Raw genomic sequence first — 21,022 nt, forward strand, 5'->3', positions numbered from 1 at the left:
CCAATGTTCTATTTAAAGCCTTGAGGCCGTTTCTTACCCTGTCGCTCGTAACCTGGGAGGAGAACCTGACCCTCACCTGGCCACAACCTCCTGTAGACAGCAACAAGGTCCACCCGAGCTTCCTTTGCTCCAGACTGAGTTTCCCCAGCTCTGTTCCCTCCTCTGGACACACGCCAGCACCTAAATGCCTTTATTGTTATGATGGGCCCAAAAATAAGCAGAGCGCTTGAGATGCTTCATCAGCGCCCAGCACAGGGACAGTCACTGCCCTGGTGCTGTGGCCACGCCGTTGCTGCTACGAGCCAGGATGGCACTGGCCCTCTTGGCCATCTGGTTCATAGCCAGCCATCTGTCAAACAGCACACCCAGTTCCTTCTGAGACGGGGATTTTATTTCTCATACACAACACAGGCGATTCCCCAGCTTCTCAGTCCACAAACACTGCACAGAGTATCCCCAGTTTGTAGTATGGAAATGACTGAAGAAACTTCGACCACCAGTGATGAAAGTTATCTGGGTTTTTGAGGCGCTTTATCTTGCAGCTCCTGCTGCTTTTTTTTCAGGTATAAAGAGGGCCACACAAATAGAAGTGGTGTGTCCTGGCTCTCCAAGCTGCTTGGTGACAACAGTGGGAGAAGCCAGTGGATGCCAGGTGCTTGCAGCTAAACCGAGTTGCTCTGGCTGCTGCAGTGTTTCCATGACACAGAAAAATACCCAAAAAAGCAGAGAAAGATTAAAAGAGTCCTCACCTTTTCACAGGGAACAAAAAAAGTGCAAGTGGGTAACACTCTGCTTTGCTTTAAATGGGAATTTATGCAGGACGTTTATTCATCTGAAGTGCTGCATGGGCAACATGCAGTGAAAAGCAGAAATTTTTTATATTGCAAACTTCAAATACTGTAAACCCTTCTCCTCTTTGCAAGAAATGAAAACATCATGACAAAGTTTTGAGACATTGTGGCAGCTATTTGCAGCACAGGTTGGTTTTTTTTTTGACTGAGGCAGAATAATTTCACCTGAAATTTGCATGCACAAGTCATGTTACTCAGAAAATACAAGAAAACCATTTTGTCTTTGAAGTCTTTATTGCATCACTGTAACAAATTCAAATATGAAGCAACACTTTAAAGTGAAGTGTCTTCCTCTTGCAGCTCAGCAATACAATGTAGCTGTTTGAAACTACTTTTATTAAACTTGTGTATATGGCTCTTGATTGGCAGTTTAAAGTGATTAAAAGTACTACTTGCAAAGATGCTATTATTTACAGTTTTTAGAGAATTTTAAAAATTTTCAAGTTGTTTAAGCATGTAAACTGACTTATGCCTCTGCAGTTGACTCTGCAAATTGTGATGCTACAGAAGGGTTAATGCTTCACTATTGAAAAGAATTTAAAGTCCCTCTTTAACAACCTTGAAAGTTGCAAAAGCAATTACCCTGTGGAAGCTGGAAGTAACAGGGGGGGGCTACAGAAAATTCCTCTAAGAAATGGGTATGAATACAGTAATTTATATCCAAGTAATAACTAAAGTATGCCAGGGTAACAGACAGGTAGATAAGGGGGCTGAAACAATAAATGCAAAGTGCATGTTCATATTGGCATTCTTCCAGATTTTTAGCACCAACAAGGCTGAGTGGATACATAAGGATGACTGAAAACTCTGCTGATGGATGAGGTAATTAGAATCACAGCACTGCTTTGATTGCAAAAGCCCTTTCAGATGCCCTCAGCACAGAACATTTTAAATAAATCCTCACAAGAAGGTGCTTTATGGTGACTACTGGATGGAGGAATGCAGAGGTGCTCTGACCTACCCCACACCTCTTACTGCTGGCCACAGGTAAGGCAGAGCAGCTTCCTCTCCTACCACTCCCCTCTGCTTTGTGAAGGAAGAAGTTAAATTTGTTCTCACAGCTCTTGCCTACATCTCTGCATAAGTGAACTTGAGATGCGAGTACTGAAATAGCATGCTCTAAAATATTTGCTTATGTTAGTCCTTCTGTTGATAATTTCAAGACATATTTCAACACATGGATGGACCAATAAAGAAGAAACCTAGATGTAAAAAGAATTTTTAAAATTGCTCTGTAAATTCTTAAAATATAAAAGGCACTAAAATTTTGCAGACTATTAAGATCATTCTACTTCTTGAAAGTAATAAGGTATTGTGGATATGCCTGAATGTCACTAAATATGACAAACATATTTGGATTAAGCTCATTATCAACCACACTGTCAAACAGGTCAGTAGTGTCTGCTTGGCTCCTTGGTGGTGGATCCTTTAGTCCTGCTCTCCCAGCACAGTACTGCCCAGTTAGGACCCGAGCCAAGTACATGTGTTTTTTGCCATTCACATCTGGAATGGAATAAGTATCCTGAGCAGAGTAACTTGCACTGACAGCAAAGTAGGTTCCATCTCCAATGGCTGCAGCTGTTAGGAAAAACAACATTTTCAAATACAGTTAGTATTCTTATTCTCCTCATAATCTCTAAAATTCCCTTTTTAACACTGCAGAATCTATAACTGTGATTAGACTTCAAACACAAAATTCTAGTACTAATCCTTTGTATCAGAATCAAATATGAATTACCCACACAGATAGCAGGTAAGTATCAACACCCAGGTTTTGACTTCCCTTTCCTATGGAAAAAAGGGCTCCTCAGTTTAGCCTGAAATCCATCAAATTGCAATTCTTCAGAGACTTTTGCACTTATGACTACATAATTGTAATTATAGTTTTCTAGTCACACTTCTCAGCAAGTTAGGAGAATCATGTCTTTGTTCAAGACAGATTTCTTTTTTCTGACACTGGTAAAAAGCTGTTTAAGCCAGACAGGTCCTTCCTATCTGGCTGCCCTGATCTTTGGATACTTTTGCTTGGCTATGCAGCCTGACAGAAGGCAAGTGTGCCCTCCCAATCATTAACCACAGCTGAGATGAAAAGGTGCATGTCAATATCCACAAGCAGAGAGAGGACATGGGGATCTAGGGCTCTTGCTTCCTGAGCAAATCCAACCTCCTGACACTACCAAAGAGCAGAAAAGCAAAACTACATCTCCTCTGGCCATGTTTTAAACAGAAGTGGTGGCTGCCATTCCTACCTGCGCACAACCACCATATATTTTGTGTATGCTGGGCCTCATTTATTCAAGAAAATCTCAGACTTAGTACCTCCAGAGGATCCAGAGAAATGTCTTTTGGATCCAGACCACACTGAAGTATCAACTAGATGTGAGCTAAGCTGCCCAGCTCTCTCAATATCAAATCAGCCCTAGGTATGTACAACTCTGTCTTACGGAAGAAAACATTAAGAACAAAAATTAAGGATTTTAGAAGTGATGTTACATGGTCACTAAAATCAACTAACACCTCAATTCAGTCCACGTTCCACTTCTTTGGATCTTGTTCTTCATCTTTGAGTGCTGCCAAATAATACACATAACATGACTGTACTAGAAGAAGTGGACAGAACAAGCTTTGAACTACTGCAGAATATCTTTATGCTAAATATTTAAGTTGTCTCTTACAACTATTAAAGGCTAAGAATTAACTAATGGATCTCACAGATTTTGTAAGCATAAAATTGGTACGGATGTGGGATCTTACATTGTCCTAATCTTTGGAGGCAACAGGAGAAGTATTTGCATTTCTACTTTGCTACCTGTCTTTTTCTAAGAGGAGAGGAGATACCATCAGCTAGTAGCTGTTACCTCAGCTGAGAATGTTGAACAGTGTTCTTTATTCTTTTCTCTAGGTAAATGATACAAAACAATTCCCAGAAGGTGCCCAGGCATCATTTCAGAGTAGGAGAACTCTTTTTGATATCCTTTACATGGTGGCATCCAGCAACAAGTGATTAAGTGAACAGAATAATTCCTCTGTCCATATAGATTAATCTCAGGAGTTGTTTATTATTGTGTTCTCTAATTTCTTTCAGCTTTCATGTTGTGCTGACAGCACTATAATGCAGACACCCCGTAGCACTCATACACGTCTAGGAAATTAACTGATTTGGATAATGACTCACCATTCTTTCCAGCATATCCACGATTAAATCCATAGGAGTTAATCAACCTCACTGAGGATGCAGCTGTCCCATGAAATAGCAGCTTCTCATTATTTTGATTTTTGTTCTTATTACAGATAGCTTTTTTTTTTAATTGGTACGTCTGCCAGAGGATGCGATTTTGTATTCTTTCAATCTGCAAAATTACAAAATTAACTATATTTATACTAGGGATAAATAGGGTAGGGATGAATATTTATCATGGCAGGAAATCATTAAAATGAAATCAAACGGGAAGAATTACAGTAATTTTCACTATGTCCTGTCAGCATGAGGTTTGGGTAGAGGAACTGAATATGTAGGCGTCCTGAAAAATCACAAACCAAAGCAGCTCATAAGAGTTTCAAGCTCAGTAATTTTGGGTACACATTTGTCTTGCCTAGTGTACCAGGTACCCAGCAGTCATGGTAGCTGTGCACTGTCATTTCTAGAAACAGGCTGCTGTACCACTGCTAGAGGCAATGATGTAAGATGCCTTCTATACATCCTAATCATCTTTACTGATGATTTTCTCACTAAAGCACAGAGTGTAGCAAAAGTATCAGGTTGAGTTTAAGTTTCTCTTCTAGATCTAAGCTTGCAAGTCAAAATTGCTTCCAATGTGTAGCTTAGCAACCCGTAAGAAACAACTATATAAAAATCACTTGGTGGGAGGATGGATGTTGCTGGCTCCCTATGCCAAAAATATGAATATAGCTTAAGGGGAAGCAGTGTCTCTGCATCAAAGTATAATCTTAAAGGCATTTCTGTAACAGCTTTCCATTTTTAACAGAAAAAGACATGTCTTTACTTGATTTTATTCTGCAATACATGAATATTTTGTTCTCTTTGTGTGTTTTCGTGACCATGCTCATTGAAGCTCAGGATGGAAGAAAATTTTTTTAAACACATTCTCACTCCTAATTTGATTGTATTTTCTACTATTTATCTCTTCTCTTGATTCAGAACAACTCCATCTTCTCCCTGGCAATTAAATCTCTGTGCATTGTGTAGCAGGTTTCTAAATAAGCAGGATCAAATACTGACACTGGTTAAAACTGACAGCCAAGCCTGAAAGGCTCTGGGATGACAGGAGAGAAGTTGTAAATTAGTCCAAAGCTTTATGTCAGTTTGCAAGGACTTTGTATTTTTCCTCGTATTCTGAATGCATTTGCTCATGTCTCCATTTCAATACAGAATTCCCTAATTGGAAACACCATATTAACTAGAGAGTACCACATTAATTGAACAAAGAGGCAGCCTGAAGACTGACGGTCACTGGTTTTGCACCATTAGATGGCAGAAATGGCAGAATAGCTCTTAGGAAACTTGCTTTGATTTATATTCACCCTGTGCAGTGCTGGGGAGACTGACATACAAAAGGTGTATTGCCTTGCAGACATCTTATAAGCAAATATTTAGGAAGTCTATTGTTTCTTGCCCAAGCATTTACATTTTCCCCCGTCCCCACCCCATATGGTATCACCTTCTCTATGTTAAAATTAGCACATGTTGACTTAAACATCTTCTCAACTGTTATATATTCAGCATGTGATGGCTTGAGCTGCACCACTTTGACCCGTTCATTCTGCATGTCTGTCCACTCCTTAGGGAGCTCTATTGACTGCATATCTGCAAAACAGAGGTTGCATTATTATGACAGACAGGCACATCTCACAAACCGTGTGCACAGAGGACAAAGAGGACAGTACCTTCTGCAATACTTCATTCAACAAGATCTCTTGCTCTTCCAAACATCACTGGTTCTGTAATGCACTATAAAGGCTATATTATCCCCATACCAATCTCTAACTAAAACAAGCTTTAAAACCCCAGAAGAATTTTATGTATTCTTCATACACCACTTCCTTTGTCAGACTTAAGCATGAAATCTATGCTCACCAGTCACATATATGCAGACAATATTTGCACTTAAAACTGATGTTCTGATTTCACTCATACTTCCCACTGATTATGAAACTCTAAACTCCTGGCTGAAGAAAAAAAAAATAAAAGGGAAAAAAGCTAAGGAATATCTTACTTTGGGATACCTGAGCTTGCATTTATCCAAATCATCTTTCAATAATAACTATTCAAGTTTTTTTTATTTAACAAAAGTGTCATTTACCTTCATCCTTTGTCACACGTTGAAGGATTTTAGTTTTTCCTTGCTCACCAGTAGCCCTTAGAGTATTCAGATCCACCTTGTAGTTCTTCTTTTTAATTCTGATATTCACATATGGCTTTTTAGCCATTTTGGCATGCTCCAGCTGCATATTTGTCACTTTATCAAAAGCAACAAAGCTATCATCCCTTCCTAGATACCTCCATTCTACCAGGTTATAAAGAAGTTCTGCCTTGAATTGCTCTTCTTCAGTAGACTTAATTTTTTGGACCATATCTTGAACTTCTAGAGAAACGGAACAGACATCCCTGCTAATACCAGAAATTTTAATTTGAGGGGGAGAAAGCTTATTTAAAATCTCAATGTTGACTTGCTTTCCTCTCTGGAGATCTTCCAAAATGGCAAATTGCGTCTCATCAAAATTTTCAATTGCCTCATCTGTAATAGTGTTTTCAAATTGTTCCTTTAAAATTAAATCCTTTATCCAGGACTCAGTTGCATCCACCATTTCTTGGCTTTCTCCACAAATCTGAAATGTGACTATACTAACTTTCTTCTCCAAAATCACAGGCTTCTTCTTCTCAGTAGATTGTTTTCTGCCCCAAAAAAATGCTGTGGATAAATACATAAATTATTAGTTGTAAATAAAAGAACTTCAATTTTATTTGCCCATGCACACAGAAAACAACTTACATTTAAACATGGATAACCATGATTCTGTTGTGGAGGAATCTGGTTCTACTCTTTTCTTCATGCTTTCATAAAAGTCTGTGAGCATATGTGTCTGGAAGATCACGATCTTAATTGCCTGTAAATGCTGTACTGATTTTTGTCTTGCAAATTCCACAATAGCATCCAACATTTCATCAGCTACCCTGGCTGAGCTCAGTCCTGCTTGACCTAAACAAAAATAAAAGGCACACATCAGTGAACAATTTTTGTGCAAGCCAAAATTACCCATATGAAGTTTGTCTGTTTCTGAACTACCCCCATCACACATTGCTTTCCCAAGAAAACACAAACCTGTTCCAATAGCTGGGAAGGCAACAGATTTGTACATCTTTTGTTCACACTCATGAAGCACTTTGGAGACCTGACTCTTCACCTGGTTATCAGTAATCAAATGGATGATTTTACTGCACAGCAGGTTCCCACCCTGAGTAGTAATAAAGCCATTTTGAGACTGCCCAGCTGGAAGAGAGGAGATAAAGAAAGAGACATAATATTTACAAAGTGGCAATCTCTTTTGGTAGTGTTTTCTGTTATATTGGTACTACAAGAGAAGTGGAAAAAGTGGAAAGAAATCCACTGTGAGCTATTTTATTGGGGGTTTACTTAATTCTGGCTTTCTTTTTAAATAATCTACAGAGTTTCTTCGAGAAATTATTCAAGTAAACGTGTGTTTTCTAATTTTCTAATTTCCTCTGCTACAAAGTATTTTCCTGTTAAGTACAAGATAAGAATTTATGATGACCTTGAATACATCTCACTTCTATTTAAAAGCATGCCAAATTAATTTATATGTGAAAACCTTTCTTATTCCACTTATTCCTTAAAAGCCTGAATTCTTATACTGCAGCAGAGCTGAGTGGTTAAAATAATATCATTAAATTACGACCAACTGATTTAAGAACAGTATGGAATTTTTAAAAAGATGTTTGTGATTTCTCAGAGCACTCATGTTTGCTTACAAAATGGAGTCAATATTGTGAGGATGAACGGACTGATGAGCACAGAGTTCCAGTCCACCTGACAGATCACAAAAGTAATGACTGTAAGATGGTCTGTAAGCACTGAGATCAGACTGATAAATTTAGTTTGAGAAAAAACTTTATCTGCCAGGTGATTTTCTCATGACTCTCAGGATTTTCTGAAAAATATTTTGTACATTAAATTAAAAAGTAATTTGGATGATTCTAACAGGATTTTAAGTTCCTGCCAACATTACAATTTCTTTGTTTTGTCCATTCCAACAAAAGTAAAACTGCACTGGCACTAGGAGTTTTATTTTGAGAGTAAGGAGGATTTCAAAGTAGTATGTTGATAAGGCCTTGCTCTGTGGTGGAGCTTCCTTGGGAAACGAGCAGGGTGTAGCTCTGCATGGGAATGCAGGCATGAGCATATTTACCAAACAAGTTGGAGCTAAGGCTTTTATCTTGTCCCCTACAGAGTAGTTTGGAAATCTTTGAAATGAAAGAACAAGAAAATAAGAATCAGTGTAATAGTTCTAAGAAGAGACATTTGTCTGATTTGAAGTTAATGATATATGTGTGTTTGTACAAATGTTCCTACAGAGCCAAAGGCTGGGAAAAAAATCCAGGAAACTCCATCTTGAAAATCAGTTTCCAGACTCAGAGCAAGCACATTGGGGTTATGCATCTAAAATATCCCTTTCTGTGCTTGTAGAGGCCAACCACAGTGAGCTCAAATTTTACTGCTCTACTGGTCTGGAGACTGTGGAAGAACTTATGATCAGGGTTCTCCTGATTTCAGCTGGGATAGAGTTAGTTTTCCTCTTAGTAGCTAGTTCAGGGCTGTGTTTTGGATCCAGTATGAGAACAAAGTGTATAACACACAGATGTTTTAGTTGTTGCTAAACAACTACAAAAAGAAAAAATTCTCAATATGTCAAAACAAGAAGGGGACTTTTCAAAGTTCATAAAAGTGAAAGCTGTATTATTCAGATAAAATAATTATGTCAGAGTAGAGAATTATAAAACAACTTTAAGCTTTCAGAGAGAATGACAGCAACAAAAAAAGGAATTATCAAAAAAATAGTAGGCTTTAACATACCATATTGAGCACATTCATTTACTACCTGGGAACCAGCAGCATCCATAATTGCTTTGAAGACCCCTTAAATCACACAAGAAAAGCACACATATTCATTAAGTCTCCTCAATATCTCTACTCAAAACTCTACCCAACTTCTGTACCCTACACATACCCTAAATTGCTTTATGGTAAGATACCACAAAGTTCAAAACTGTGACAGTTTCCCTAATTACTGTCCACGACTCACAACTTTGGCTGCAGAGAGAACGTTTCCTTCACTGCTGGTTAGAAGTCATTAAAAACAACTCCTATTTCATTGTTTCACTCACCAAACCCATATGCCCCTCACCAAACTCTCCAATGGCTTTGAACTGGTATCATTTGGTATCTTGCATGCTTATAATAACCTTCTGCTTCTTACAGGGCAATTTATTTACCCAGAACTTTGTCTTCCAGTGGAACATTTTAGGATAAGAGCATTTTTTCAGAATTATACTAAATCTAAAAATTCCATTTAAACACTTTTGGTTTTAAGCAAGAAAAATATGGTCAGATGTCTTCTGTTTGAAAATTAAATATTCAGGATGTGTAAAAAACCTGTTTAAGATCCATTTCTGGATAATCATAACTCTTTCTAAAAATAACTCATCTGAAAAATGCTTCATAGAAGTTTCCCTTGTGGACAATTACTTCCTGTACCCTCTTCTAAAAACTAACCCAGATTTATTGCTAAGGAACTACATATTCAATAATACCTGTTTTGGCATCAAATGATTGATTTGCTATGTTTACAATAACCTCTGTATCTTCCTTGGTAATATCTCCACTAATTACTTGCAGTGTGATGGAACCAATCTTCATTTCATGAACTCCCAATAGCTCAGCAGAAACAGGCCTAACGAAACCTGCAAGGCAAAGAAAAATACATTACATCACTTCTCCTTTAGTTTGGAGTATTATTCTCCTCCACTGATTGAAACTCCTTATCCTTTTAAGGAATATACTCTAGATCAGTGTGATGAATGTAGAGTGTCTCTGTTTTTCTCTTTATTCCATTTCTGAAAGCTGAGAGGCACAGTATTCTTCCTGTTTGTGCTCTGAAAGTGAAACCATTTGTATTCCTGTAAATTTATTCGATATTAATTCAGAAAATGGCTTCAGGGTTTATCTGATCTGACCAGCTCTGTAACAGTTTCCTGAATTAATTCTTAAAAGAAATGGAGCATCCAGCTTAAGTGTTGCCAGTGATGGAGATCAGATCATATCCCTTTTGTAAGTTATTTCATATTTACCTTCATGGATACAAAACTATTCCTTTCTTCTAGTCTAAACTTATCTAGCCTAACTCATATTTTATCTGCCCACTCTTAACTTCATCTCTCTGATACTCAGCAAGTATCAGAGAGAAGGAAGAGCTTTATATCCTTACAAATAAGCCTCTGCCCTTGATGAAGTACACTCATGTTTTGGCTATTGTGTCCCACTATTGTCAATTAATAAACGGAAAGGATATTATCCACTCTGTATATATAAATGCATTTATGTACGAGATTAAAGCTACAGAAATACATGTTATTTATGGCTTGTTTGGCCAAATGATTGCAAGTTCTCATAGCCTTTAAGCAGGACAAAGGGTGTTTCCTATCAGAACACCCTTTTTGCTTTGGTAAGACTAGCTTCACTAAGAGTTCAGCATGCCCTCAACAAAAGAAATTCCTCCCTAAGAATTTTACAAATGACATTTAAGAAAGCAACTCCATTAGGAGGAAAAAAATGCCCTGTGCCCTGATGATATTTATTTTGTTTCCTGATACACATAAAACCACTTAACAGCATTTGCATTCTGTCCCACCCCTACACAACTTACTTGGCTCTGCTGCTGCAGCATTGCAACTTTCACCTGCCCTAAGTTGTAGTTCAGTGGTAAAAGCCTAAGAAAAGAAGAAAAGGATCCAAGATAGTATTTCACAGTATGTACACTGAATGTTTCTGTAATTAACATTAACAGTCTTGTAGCTCTTGCGGAGACACCTCACACACTTTACAGTCATATTTAAGTGTTAATAACAGCAGAAGACCCAGTGTGAGCAGTGTGATAAGAGATAGCTCTGCATTCCCAGAACAATTCTGGCAAAAGATGAGGAAGCATCTACAGGCTTTTACAGTGCCAACAGCAAGACAAATTTTGTCCACAGCTTCTGCTTGCTGAGAGTTTGTATTTCAGAGACAGTGGAAAGACATCCCATTGTCACTGGCCCACGGCAGCAAGAAAGTGCCAAATCATTCCCTTAGAAAGCAGTATAAGTAAAACAGATTATTAAAGTGTAACTAGAGCAGTATGTTACAAAGACACATTTGTCCTGAGAAGAACTACCTGAATGTTATCAATATCTTGTGGATTCAAGAGAAAATGAACTTCCTGGAGATTCTTCAGAGTGTGACTACTACTGAACTTGAATACCACATCAAACATTAACTTAGCAACAATGATTTTAGGAAATCCAAATCCTCCAGTCCCAATAGCTGGGAAAGTTATTGATTTCAGTCCGAGTTCTTCAGTTTTCTTCAAGCAGAATTTGATTGCATCTTCTAGGTCCTGTAAAACACAGCAAAGGTACTTTTTTTCCCTAAAGGCATAATTTATTATTAGTTCCAAAGAAACTGGTATGATAAGCAGCTCTGAGTGCATCAAGGCATCTTTAAGGTCACTCCAATGGAAGAAAAAGGAGTCAAGTCATCTAAATTAACTATATTTAAACCTGAAATTTCAGGACAGGTACTAAACAAATATGTAGCTGGGGTGGATGGGGGGGTTAATAATTAAAATATACCTTATCTGCCTGTCGTCCATCCCACTTGGGTACTATGGCATGAAAGATGGACTTGCAGGCCATAGCACATCCACTGGTGCAGACCACACTCCCAGGACCAGCAACCTGACTTTGTTTCTTGGTGTCAAACTCATCTTTGAGAGCTGGCCCAGCTCTTTCCAGCACAGCTTTGCAAAGAGGCCCCTCGCCAAAGAGCAGGTCTGTGCCAACGCTGTTGACAACAACATCCGTCTGCAACAAGATTACAATGAAAACAGCTACAGCTAGAATTCAAGCAAAAATATGCACCAAGGTTAAAAGCCCTACCAATGTGACACACAGCAAAAGAAACAAGATGCCAGTGGATACCCAAAACAGCAGCCCAGACAGGTACCCATTTCCCCTAATATCCAACCAAGATAGTTACTTTTACAAAGTACTTCAGTATTTCCCCTTTAGGAAAGAAAAAGCCTACTCTTTTACATGTTGGTCTTGGATCTAGAAAACAAAAAAGATGTAGCTGGGAATTGAAACATCCTGAAAATCACAGCTGCCCTCTTTAAGTGGCTGCAGTGACAGATTTCAACCTACATTCAAGTTTTGCAAGCTTGCATCCTTGTTTAGCTAGCACACAGCTGTTCTCTCCTTATGTAGCAAGTACTTGTAAAACCTAATGTCTGTCCTTTTTCATTTAAAGACCTTACCATCAAGTTAGAAAGGAGTCAGAAAAGTAAAGACTTACCACAGCTTCCTGAATATTCTTCTTCTCCACTTGGATGCAAAGTCCTTCATTTGTTGTAACCATATTCAAATCCCCTTTTCTACTCTCCGTATGGCTTTTTTTCTGCACCAGCCGTTTGGGGGGAAATGATTTAGCTGAAAATACTTTTTTTACTGTCTCACTCAGAACCTGAACGATTTCTTCTAAATTACTCACAAGATGGATCTCCTTCAAGTTTCTGTCCTCCCTGAGTTCTTCCAAGGTCTCCCTGATGGAGGACACAATTGAATCCGCACAAATCTGTGGTGGAAAGCCATAAATCCCTGCACTTATAGCAGGCAGAGCTATGGAACAATGATTGTATATATCAGCTAGTTGTAGGCATTTTTTCACTGTCTTTCTCAACAACCACATGCACTTTTGTGATTCCCTCTCGTTCCACCTGGGCCCAACAGCGTGAATGACGTTCTTGCAGGGCAGTTTCCCGGCGCGTGTGATCACCGCGCAGCCAGGCTGCAAATTTCCCAGCTTCTTCACCAGCTCATCACACTCCTCCTGCAGCGCTGGCCCAGCTGCTCTTGACAGTGCCTCTGCCAGGCCACCAGAGTGTTTTAGTTTTTCGTTAGATGCATTCACCACAACATCAACAGGGTAGTCAGACAAGTCACCTCTATACACTCCTACCATAATTCCACCTGGCAGGCTTTTTTCATAGTAGACTTTTCTTTTCACTTTTTCACCAGCTTTTCCACCCTTCTGTTGTTCTTCTTCTTCCTTAATCCTAATGAAACACCTAAATTTCTGTTTTGCTTCTAAAATACATAAATCTTTCCTCTCAGTGAAGAACTCCTTTGCCCCTGGTTTATCAATTGGCACATTTTTTGAGTAAAGGGATAAGACAGCTTTTTCAAAGTTGATGAATGCTTCTGGCACTTCTGCTCTTGGTCCCCTCAGAGAAATACATGGTGTCTTGGTGTCAAAACGTACTGTCACACCTTTCCTCTTCAATTCTTCACAAACACCAGACTTCTCATTCTCTACAAACTGCACTATTACCTCTGATTTAGCTGGGATTACTTTTTCAATGATTGTGTTTCTATCTACGAAAGCATTAAGTCTCCGATAAACCTCTGTTACAGCCTTAGAAAAGCCAGCAATAATCATTTTATTTTCTTTTCCAACAGACTGCCAAGTGATGACAATTTCCTGGGAAGAATTATAGGTCTTGAGCAAGTTGAGAAGAAGAAGATTCCACTGATCATTTTTAATGACTTCACCATCCTCCACGTTGATGCACTTGTATTCTAAACCTGTTTTTATTTGCTTTTCTGCTTCTAGAAGATCTTTGTGAGCATCTCCATAGAGCAACACAGTATCATCCTGAAGTTCATAAAAAGCATTAATTTTTTCCCTAATGAATAACATATCTGATGTTTTTCTATTATCGACACTCTGTAGATAGTGGAAAACATGGGGGTCAATGGTAACTGATGTACGTGGCATACTCAATACCTTTTCCAGTAACTCAGCTTTGATTTTATATACTTCTGCCGGTAATCCACACAACTGAACAGTCTTTTTTTTGTCATCATAAAAGAGCTTTAGGCATGGATATTCCTTCTGAATATTCTCTTCTAACCCAGCATTGTGCAGCACAGCATACTTCCCTGGGATCACCGACACAGAAATTTCTATGTTCTGTTTTTCCCTTTCACTTTGCTTCATGCATTCCCTCACTTCTTTCTCTGCACTGTCCACTGCTGCTCTGCTGCCTGCAAGCACCACCATCTCCTCAGAAATATCGGTTATGATCAGAGCAACATCTTTCAACAATCTTTTTTTCACATCTTCCCAACCTGATGAATTGACTTTACATTTTATAGCTATGTAACGTGCCATGATACGTGAGAACTCAGTGGAAGCATCTTGCTGCCATGTCTTGAGCAACTTAGTCATTGCCTTTTTCTGCTTGCAGAGAGATGATGATGGGCACAACGTAACTTCGGGGTTTGCACAGTCTTCTTGGGGCCATTTGAGCTCAGAATGGCAAACTGCCATTTCCTGGTTTATGTCCTGGATCAGATTGGCATGCCTTTGTAAAAACTGCCATACATACGGGTCTAGTGGCACCCCAACGGGGTCTGGCATCTTGAAAGCTGGTCTTTCTTTTCCATAGAGAGCTGTTCCCAGGGAGTGGTAATATGGATGCACAGAAATCACCGTCTGTTCCAGTAAATGTTTCTTTTCCAAGACCATGGTTAGATCTGAAAGTCAGTGCACATATGTACAAACACACATATATAATTAACTTCAAATCAGGCAAATGTCTCTGTTCTTAGAACTACTACATTGATTTTTCCTTTTCTTTCATTTCAAAGAGCTGCTTTTATGTCTTTCTGATTTTCAAACTACTCTGTAGGGAACAAGGTAAAAGCCTTGGCTCCAACTTGTTTGGTAAATATGCTCATGCCTGCATTCCCATGCAGAACTACACCCTGCTCGTTTCCTAAGGAAACTCTACCACAGAGCAAGGCCTTATCAACATACTACTTTGAAATCCTCCTTACTCTCAACTTAAAATAAAACTCCTAGTGCCAGTGCAGTTTTACTTTTTTTTTTTTTTTCATTTTTGTTGGAATGGAGAAAGCAAAAAAATTATAATATATATAACTTAAAATCCTGTTAGAATCATCCAAATTACTTTTTAATTTAATGTACAAAATATTCTTCAGAAAATCCTGAAAGTCATGAGAAAAATCACCTGGCAGACAAAGTTTTTTCTCAAAGTAAATTTATTAAGCCAGGAGTCTCCTAACAGATATTTACCAGAAGTTGCACTGGCACAAAAAGCTGACAGTGATTCGAGGAATGCAAGAAATAGTAAGAAGATTGTTCTTCAGCTCTGTTCTTCCCTGATAATGAAGATATTTGACTTCATTAACTTGAAATGAGGATATTTGACCTTATTTTGTTTCTGAAAGTTAATTGTGTCACTGACACTAAGTCATTACCAGATTCTGCTCTGTCCCTCTGCCTGCAAGTATCATTAATTTTATATTGCATATAAAAACCTCTCCAAACGTAGAAAGAAGACCAGTGAGAAAAACCCATGGACAATGCAGATATTAAAATAAATCTCTGGTAACAAAAACCAAACCAAACAAACAAACCACCCCCCCCCAACAGATGCTGAAGCCCTAGACATGCAGCAGTATTTCTACACCCAGAGCACTTCCTAGGAACAGGACAGTGCACACTGACTTCAGCAACAGAAAGCCAGGCTTCTCCTAATGCCCATATTTTCAGTCACTTTCTTGCAGGTTATCTGCCTGTGAGTACCTTGGTCAGGCAAAGGACAGAGTTACCTTTGTGGTCACAGAATGTAATGAGGGCTGAGTTCTCCTCGGAGGAGAGCTGGACATCCGACACGGGCCCCCCTCCGTTCCGCGCGCTCTCAAAGTACACGGTGAGGTAGTCTGTGGAAATGCTCTCTGGTAGGTTTTCAGCCTTGATGCTCTGTGTTGATTCAAGAAGCCGGGCAGTAATTTTGAATTCTCTGACTCTCTTGTGCTGTGAACATTTTTCAACGAATTCCTTAGTATCTGTAAACAGCAGAGCAGCATGAACTGACCGTGTTTTCCTGTGTCATTATCAGCCCTGGCTATCACTTCAGGCAGAGAAATGAGCACAGTCTACTCCCTGTATTTGGAACAAAACTGTCTCTGGTGCCAAATAACTCTGTGTTGTAAAAAAAAGGGGAAAAGCACACAACCATGTTACTATCTGCTATTCACTACCATTATGTCTCTTTTCCCATCTCATAAGGATTCTGTCTTCTCTAAGAAGTATCCAGTATCCTGCCTATCAAGGAGACTTTATATAATTCCCACACTCAGTGCACTTTAAATGCTTCTTCATCAAATCCAAAATAAGATAGAAACAAAAAAACATTCTAATACAATTTCAATTAATAAAGATGCCACTATTTTGTTTTTTCAGTGTAACATTTGGATCACAGTTTTTGGGGCTGCATAGAAGATATTTTTCTTGAGAGACTGCAATACAGGTGCTTTTTTAAACCGTCTGGATCTCTAATGGGAGAGGAATCAAGCTCTGAAAGCTATTACTCATACTTATACATGGAAATTAATAATGGTGTCATCCTATCTTACCAATATTTTTTATGAAGGTTACTACAGCAACATTTATTTCAGGTATCAGTTCAACAGTAAAGTCAGCATCTGCAGACAGGCCACTGATGTTCTCCAACAGCAGCTGTAAGCACTTTGGATTGCATCTCTCTATGTTCTCAAGTACCACCGAAGGTGAGGCCTCTGCAGAGTCAACCTCCTCCTGGAGTTCACTGTTTGGAGCAAAACTTTCAGCTTTCTTCAAGGCTTTTGTATCATCTGCAGCAGAAAGATAAGCCACATAAAATGTTGGTACACATTTCCTGGAATAAACAGATTCCTCTTACCCTTTCTCTCTTTCCTTTCCCAAGAAAGGAGATTGCTAACCAAATAAATACTGCAGGGTACCACTGAACATTTTGAGATCCAAAACAGCCCAGATACAATATTCTGCAGGGCTGCAAGCAGCTTCTTTGGTGGCACAAAACCAGACCTGAATAAACAAGTCCTATGTCACTGGTATGACTTTGACCTGGTCAGAGACTAAACAAAACTAAAGTCCATTGAGATAATAGACCACATCTGCTCAGATGTCAGTAAGGGCTGGGAGAGACCTTGCAGCCTCTGCATCTGTTTCTTAGCCCCATGCAGGCAAAACAAGCCCAAACATAGCTCAGGACATCCACAGGCACCAGAGGCCACAAGCAGCTTTGTGTGACTTGATGTAAAGCCTCCTGAAGGCCACTGTGCCCTGCCATCAGTGCAGCATGACAGCGCTGGGGGGCCCGTGTGCACAAAGGGCTGACAGGGATGCAACAGCATTTTGCAAATAGAAAATATATCAGAGGTGCCCACTGAGTATCCCAGAAGTCCAGTGTCTGCCAGAGGCAAGCACATCACCAGCTTTGCAGACAGAGGAGGGCAGAGGTGTGAGAGAACCTCCAAACTGGAACGACCAACAGGCTGGCTCTGCCTGCTCACTGAGGTACAAAAACTACTGACACCAAACCCATACCATCTCCAAAGACAACTGCCTTTGAAGGCCTAGCACCACCAACAAGAAGAAAACTAAAGAAATAAGAAGCCACAGTTCTTCTGATACTAGTTACTAATTTCTACACTGCTGAAGGAGTCAGCTCCTCCACTCTGTCCAATGAAGAAAATACCACAAAGCCAAAACTGAAAGCCAGGCTGACCCAATGAAGCAATTGAGAGCAGGATCTGAAGATTTCCAGGTTCCTCTCTAGTAAAACTACAAAATAGATGATAAGTTGGAGAACTGGAAGCCATCTGTGGAGAAAAGCACCAACATTTTTGTTTTATGAAGAATCAGCACATAGAGTGATGGATAACATTTTACCTTTTGTTTGAAGGCTGCTCATGTCATCCAAAGCCTAAAATAAAATGAAAGCCAAATATCAGTGACAGATTGGACACTCTCACCACTATTTCAAAGCTCTGGCTAATTTTTATTCACCTTTGTGGGAACTGATTTTTCTTCAAATGTTTCCTCTTTAGTAGCTTGCGCTGTTTCAGGCTCTGTGACAATCAACCTCAATTTTCCTCCTCCCTCCAAATGCAATTGATGAGACTCTCTCTCAAGAACTCGTTGCTTGACTAAATAAAACCAAAAAAGCTCTGTGAAAATCTGAATGGAAACACAGCTTTACATTGCATGGCACTTTCCCACCATTATGGCACTGTCATAATGCTTAAGAACGGTATTCTGCAATTTATTGTTTCCACTGAAAGGAGCCAGACCTCTCCACTAGCTCACTACCCTTCTCCTTCCCCCCGCCGTGGCAGGATGGAAAGGAGAACTGAAGGCACAAAAACGTTAAGCATTACAGGAAGAGATGAGAACAATAAACTACAAAGAGCAACGAAGTAAGAAAAAAGAGCAGGAACGACACCAGTGCTGATAACAGCGCACAAGACAGGTGAACGATTCAGGGCCCGCTGCTCACCCCACCCCGAACTCGACAAAACCCACAGAAACTCCCTCCCTTTCCGAGCCCCACCGCATGGCTCAGAGGGGATGGAATTTCCCTGGGAGCTGGCTGTGCCACTCCCGGCTCCTGGAAAAGTTCCTCGCCTTGGCCGGAACAAGGATATACAGTACAGATATACAGTCCCGCGAAATGAAAGAGCTTTAAACTCATGACGCTGACGCAGGATGCACAAGGCTCTCTTCCTTAAAAAAAAAAAAAAAGGAAGAACAGCAGAGGGCATTACTCCCGCGAAAAAGTGCCAGAGATGCAAAACTCGGCTGTGTCACGGGTTTCGTGGTGGTACCCGCAGAGTCCCGGTAGCGGCCCCCAGGCCCTGAACATCCTCTTGCAGACACTGCCGAAATGGCTTGGGGCTGTATGTCCTGAACTCACCAGCAGGGCGAGCCAGCAACTGGGAAGCGTGTTGAGGCAAGAAAAGGAAAAACTGTGTATAGGTATCTGTGAGTTTCTGCACATACGTGCATGTCTATGTATACATTTAACGCAACTGCAGCTAAATCCTTTCCAGCTTGCTGCAAGTCTATAAAAATATGTGCATGTTACAGATGTCTTATTTTTAATATATATCTGTAACTAATCTAATTGTTAGGTTAATATAAGATTTATTATTCCGAGTGCAGTTTAGAGAATACTACAGCGCATCAAGATGAGTATGCATGTATATACTCCTCCTAAGATATATTTATTTGCTTACAGCCTTTATGCCGAACACAATCCAGAGGCTAGTACTAAGCAGCAAATCTAAACATATATATAAGTAAATATCACATTCTGAGTTAGAAGGGACCCACAAAAATCGAGTCCAGCTTTTGGACCTGCACACGACATCCGTAACAATCACACTAAGTTTACATATTGTCTATTCTACACTGCACAGGAGAGGGTGTACACGACACATTATATACTACAGATATTGCACATCAGCGCCGGACGGGATATATTGTTACATCGTATGCAACAACTAAGCAGTATCTTTTAACTTGCAGAAAGTTTAGACTTGTGATTTACGGCCCCAACACCCCCGCAGGGAGCCCACACGCTAACCCCGGCCCCTGCCCCGGCCGGGTCCCCTCTCCCGATCCGCCCGGCCCGGCCGCTCACCCTCGGGGCGGGCGAAGCAGACGAGGATGTGCCCGGCCCCGCTCCCGCTCCCGGTCCGCAGCTCGCACTCGCCGCCGCCCGAGCGCTTCTGGCTCTGGAAGTAGCAGAGCAGCTTCTTTCTGAGCGCGGCCGGCGGCTCGGCGGGGCCCCAGTCCCCTCGCACCAGCAGCGGGAAGGAGCACGGCCGCTGCCCCTCCATGGCCGCCCGAGCGCTCCGCTCCCGCCGCTTTCGCTTTCGATTCCCCGCGCACCAGGGCGCGGCTTTTCCCGGCAAACCGAGCCTTTCGTGTCTCCTCTGCCGCCTCTCGCGGTAGCCCAGCCCCGGGCCGCCTCCTCGGCACCCCCAGGCACAGCTTCACATCTGCGCCCTTAGGCTCCTCTCCCCCTGGAGCATCCCAGGCACCCCCTTGCCTTCCCAAATGCCCTGCTTGCCCCTCTGCCGGGGGATGGCAGCCGCTCTCGCTGCTGTCCCAGAAGTTCTTCCACCTGCTCTGCAAGAGGACAGTCCTCACACAGAGTCGAGGCATTTGATTCATCCACACTTCTGCACAGAGAGGGGCCTGCGTGGCAAATCCACAAAGCCAGCGTGGCGACTACCTAAACTTTAAGAAAAAGTGGCATTAATGTTCATTGGCTACAGGTTACTTACTTCGCTTTTTAATTAGTATTCTATCTTCTGTCGATTACTGATTCTCTTGATGCTCATGCCAATTAGTTCACATGCTCAGTCTTTCTCTTCTTTGGGTCAGCAGGCCACGAGTCGGTGGTCACGATCTCCCCTTGCAGGAGTTACCTTAGCCCAGTAAAGGCTGATTCAGCATGCTTGCTGAGTTGTCTTTATTCGTTCCTTCCTTATCTTGTAGCTTCTGCCAAATGTCCTTGTAGCCTGTAAATCCTGCATTCTTTGTGCCCACTATCAGTGGTAAATCCCTCTTCCCAAGCCTTGTTAACCTCCTCCCAAGTCTCAAATTACTGAAACATGTTGAGCCCTAAACCTTAACAAGGCAATTTACTAACAAGCTATTTGTTTTCCTCACACCTGGACATCAGTTAGAGCTTACTTGCTAGCTACCTGTTATTGGATGAAACCTTTTTGTTGATTAAACTTGAGACTGTACAAAGATCAAATACCAAAGAACATAGTTCCTTAAGAAAGTTTTTACATATTCCACATTTTGCATCATTGCTGCCAGAGAAACAAGATCAGGGTGGAACAAGTTGTGTCAGGAGAGATTGAGGTTGGATAGCAGGAAAAAAGTTCTTCCCTCAGAGGGTGGTTGTGCACTGGAACAGGCTCCCCAGGG

The 21,022-nt window shown here is 40.6% G+C and overlaps 1 protein-coding gene across 2 annotated transcripts; it reads right to left on the minus strand.

The window, feature by feature from the left end:
- Window positions 1-1,066: 1,066 nt before the first annotated feature.
- Window positions 1,067-20,661, minus strand: LOC135309155 (protein mono-ADP-ribosyltransferase PARP14-like). 2 transcript variants are annotated; one of them, XM_064435105.1, is made up of 17 exons: window positions 20,368-20,661; window positions 18,083-18,222; window positions 17,966-17,999; window positions 16,648-16,884; window positions 15,841-16,077; window positions 12,497-14,739; window positions 11,776-12,006; window positions 11,319-11,540; window positions 10,812-10,875; window positions 9,700-9,849; window positions 8,963-9,025; window positions 7,193-7,360; window positions 6,863-7,069; window positions 6,173-6,781; window positions 5,531-5,676; window positions 4,027-4,201; window positions 1,067-2,429 (listed from the first exon to the last, which is right to left on the minus strand). In XM_064435105.1, the coding sequence occupies exons 3-17, from the start codon at window positions 17,985-17,987 to the stop codon at window positions 2,140-2,142; spliced, it is 5,064 nt and encodes a 1,687-aa protein (XP_064291175.1). In that variant the 5' UTR covers window positions 17,988-17,999; window positions 18,083-18,222; window positions 20,368-20,661; the 3' UTR covers window positions 1,067-2,139. The 2 variants fall into 2 exon arrangements, with proteins under 2 accessions (XP_064291175.1, XP_064291174.1); XM_064435104.1 differs by lacking the exon at window positions 20,368-20,661 and adding an exon at window positions 19,719-19,932.
- Window positions 20,662-21,022: the final 361 nt, after the last annotated feature.

The sequence above is a fragment of the Passer domesticus genome, chromosome 10, assembly GCF_036417665.1.
Source record: "Passer domesticus isolate bPasDom1 chromosome 10, bPasDom1.hap1, whole genome shotgun sequence".
Lineage (NCBI taxonomy): Eukaryota > Metazoa > Chordata > Aves > Passeriformes > Passeridae > Passer > Passer domesticus.

Coding starts and splice junctions, on each gene's coding strand:
- LOC135309155 (XM_064435104.1), bottom strand. CDS start 19,917: ATGGAGGGGCAGCGGCCGTGCTCCTTCCCGCTGCTGGTGCGAGGGGAC. Junction 16,885..17,965: donor GAGCAGCCTTCAAACAAAAG/GTAAAATGTTAT, acceptor TTTCTGCTGCAG/ATGATACAAAAGCCTTGAAG. Junction 7,070..7,192: donor CTTCCCAGCTATTGGAACAG/GTTTGTGTTTTC, acceptor ATTTTTGTTTAG/GTCAAGCAGGACTGAGCTCA.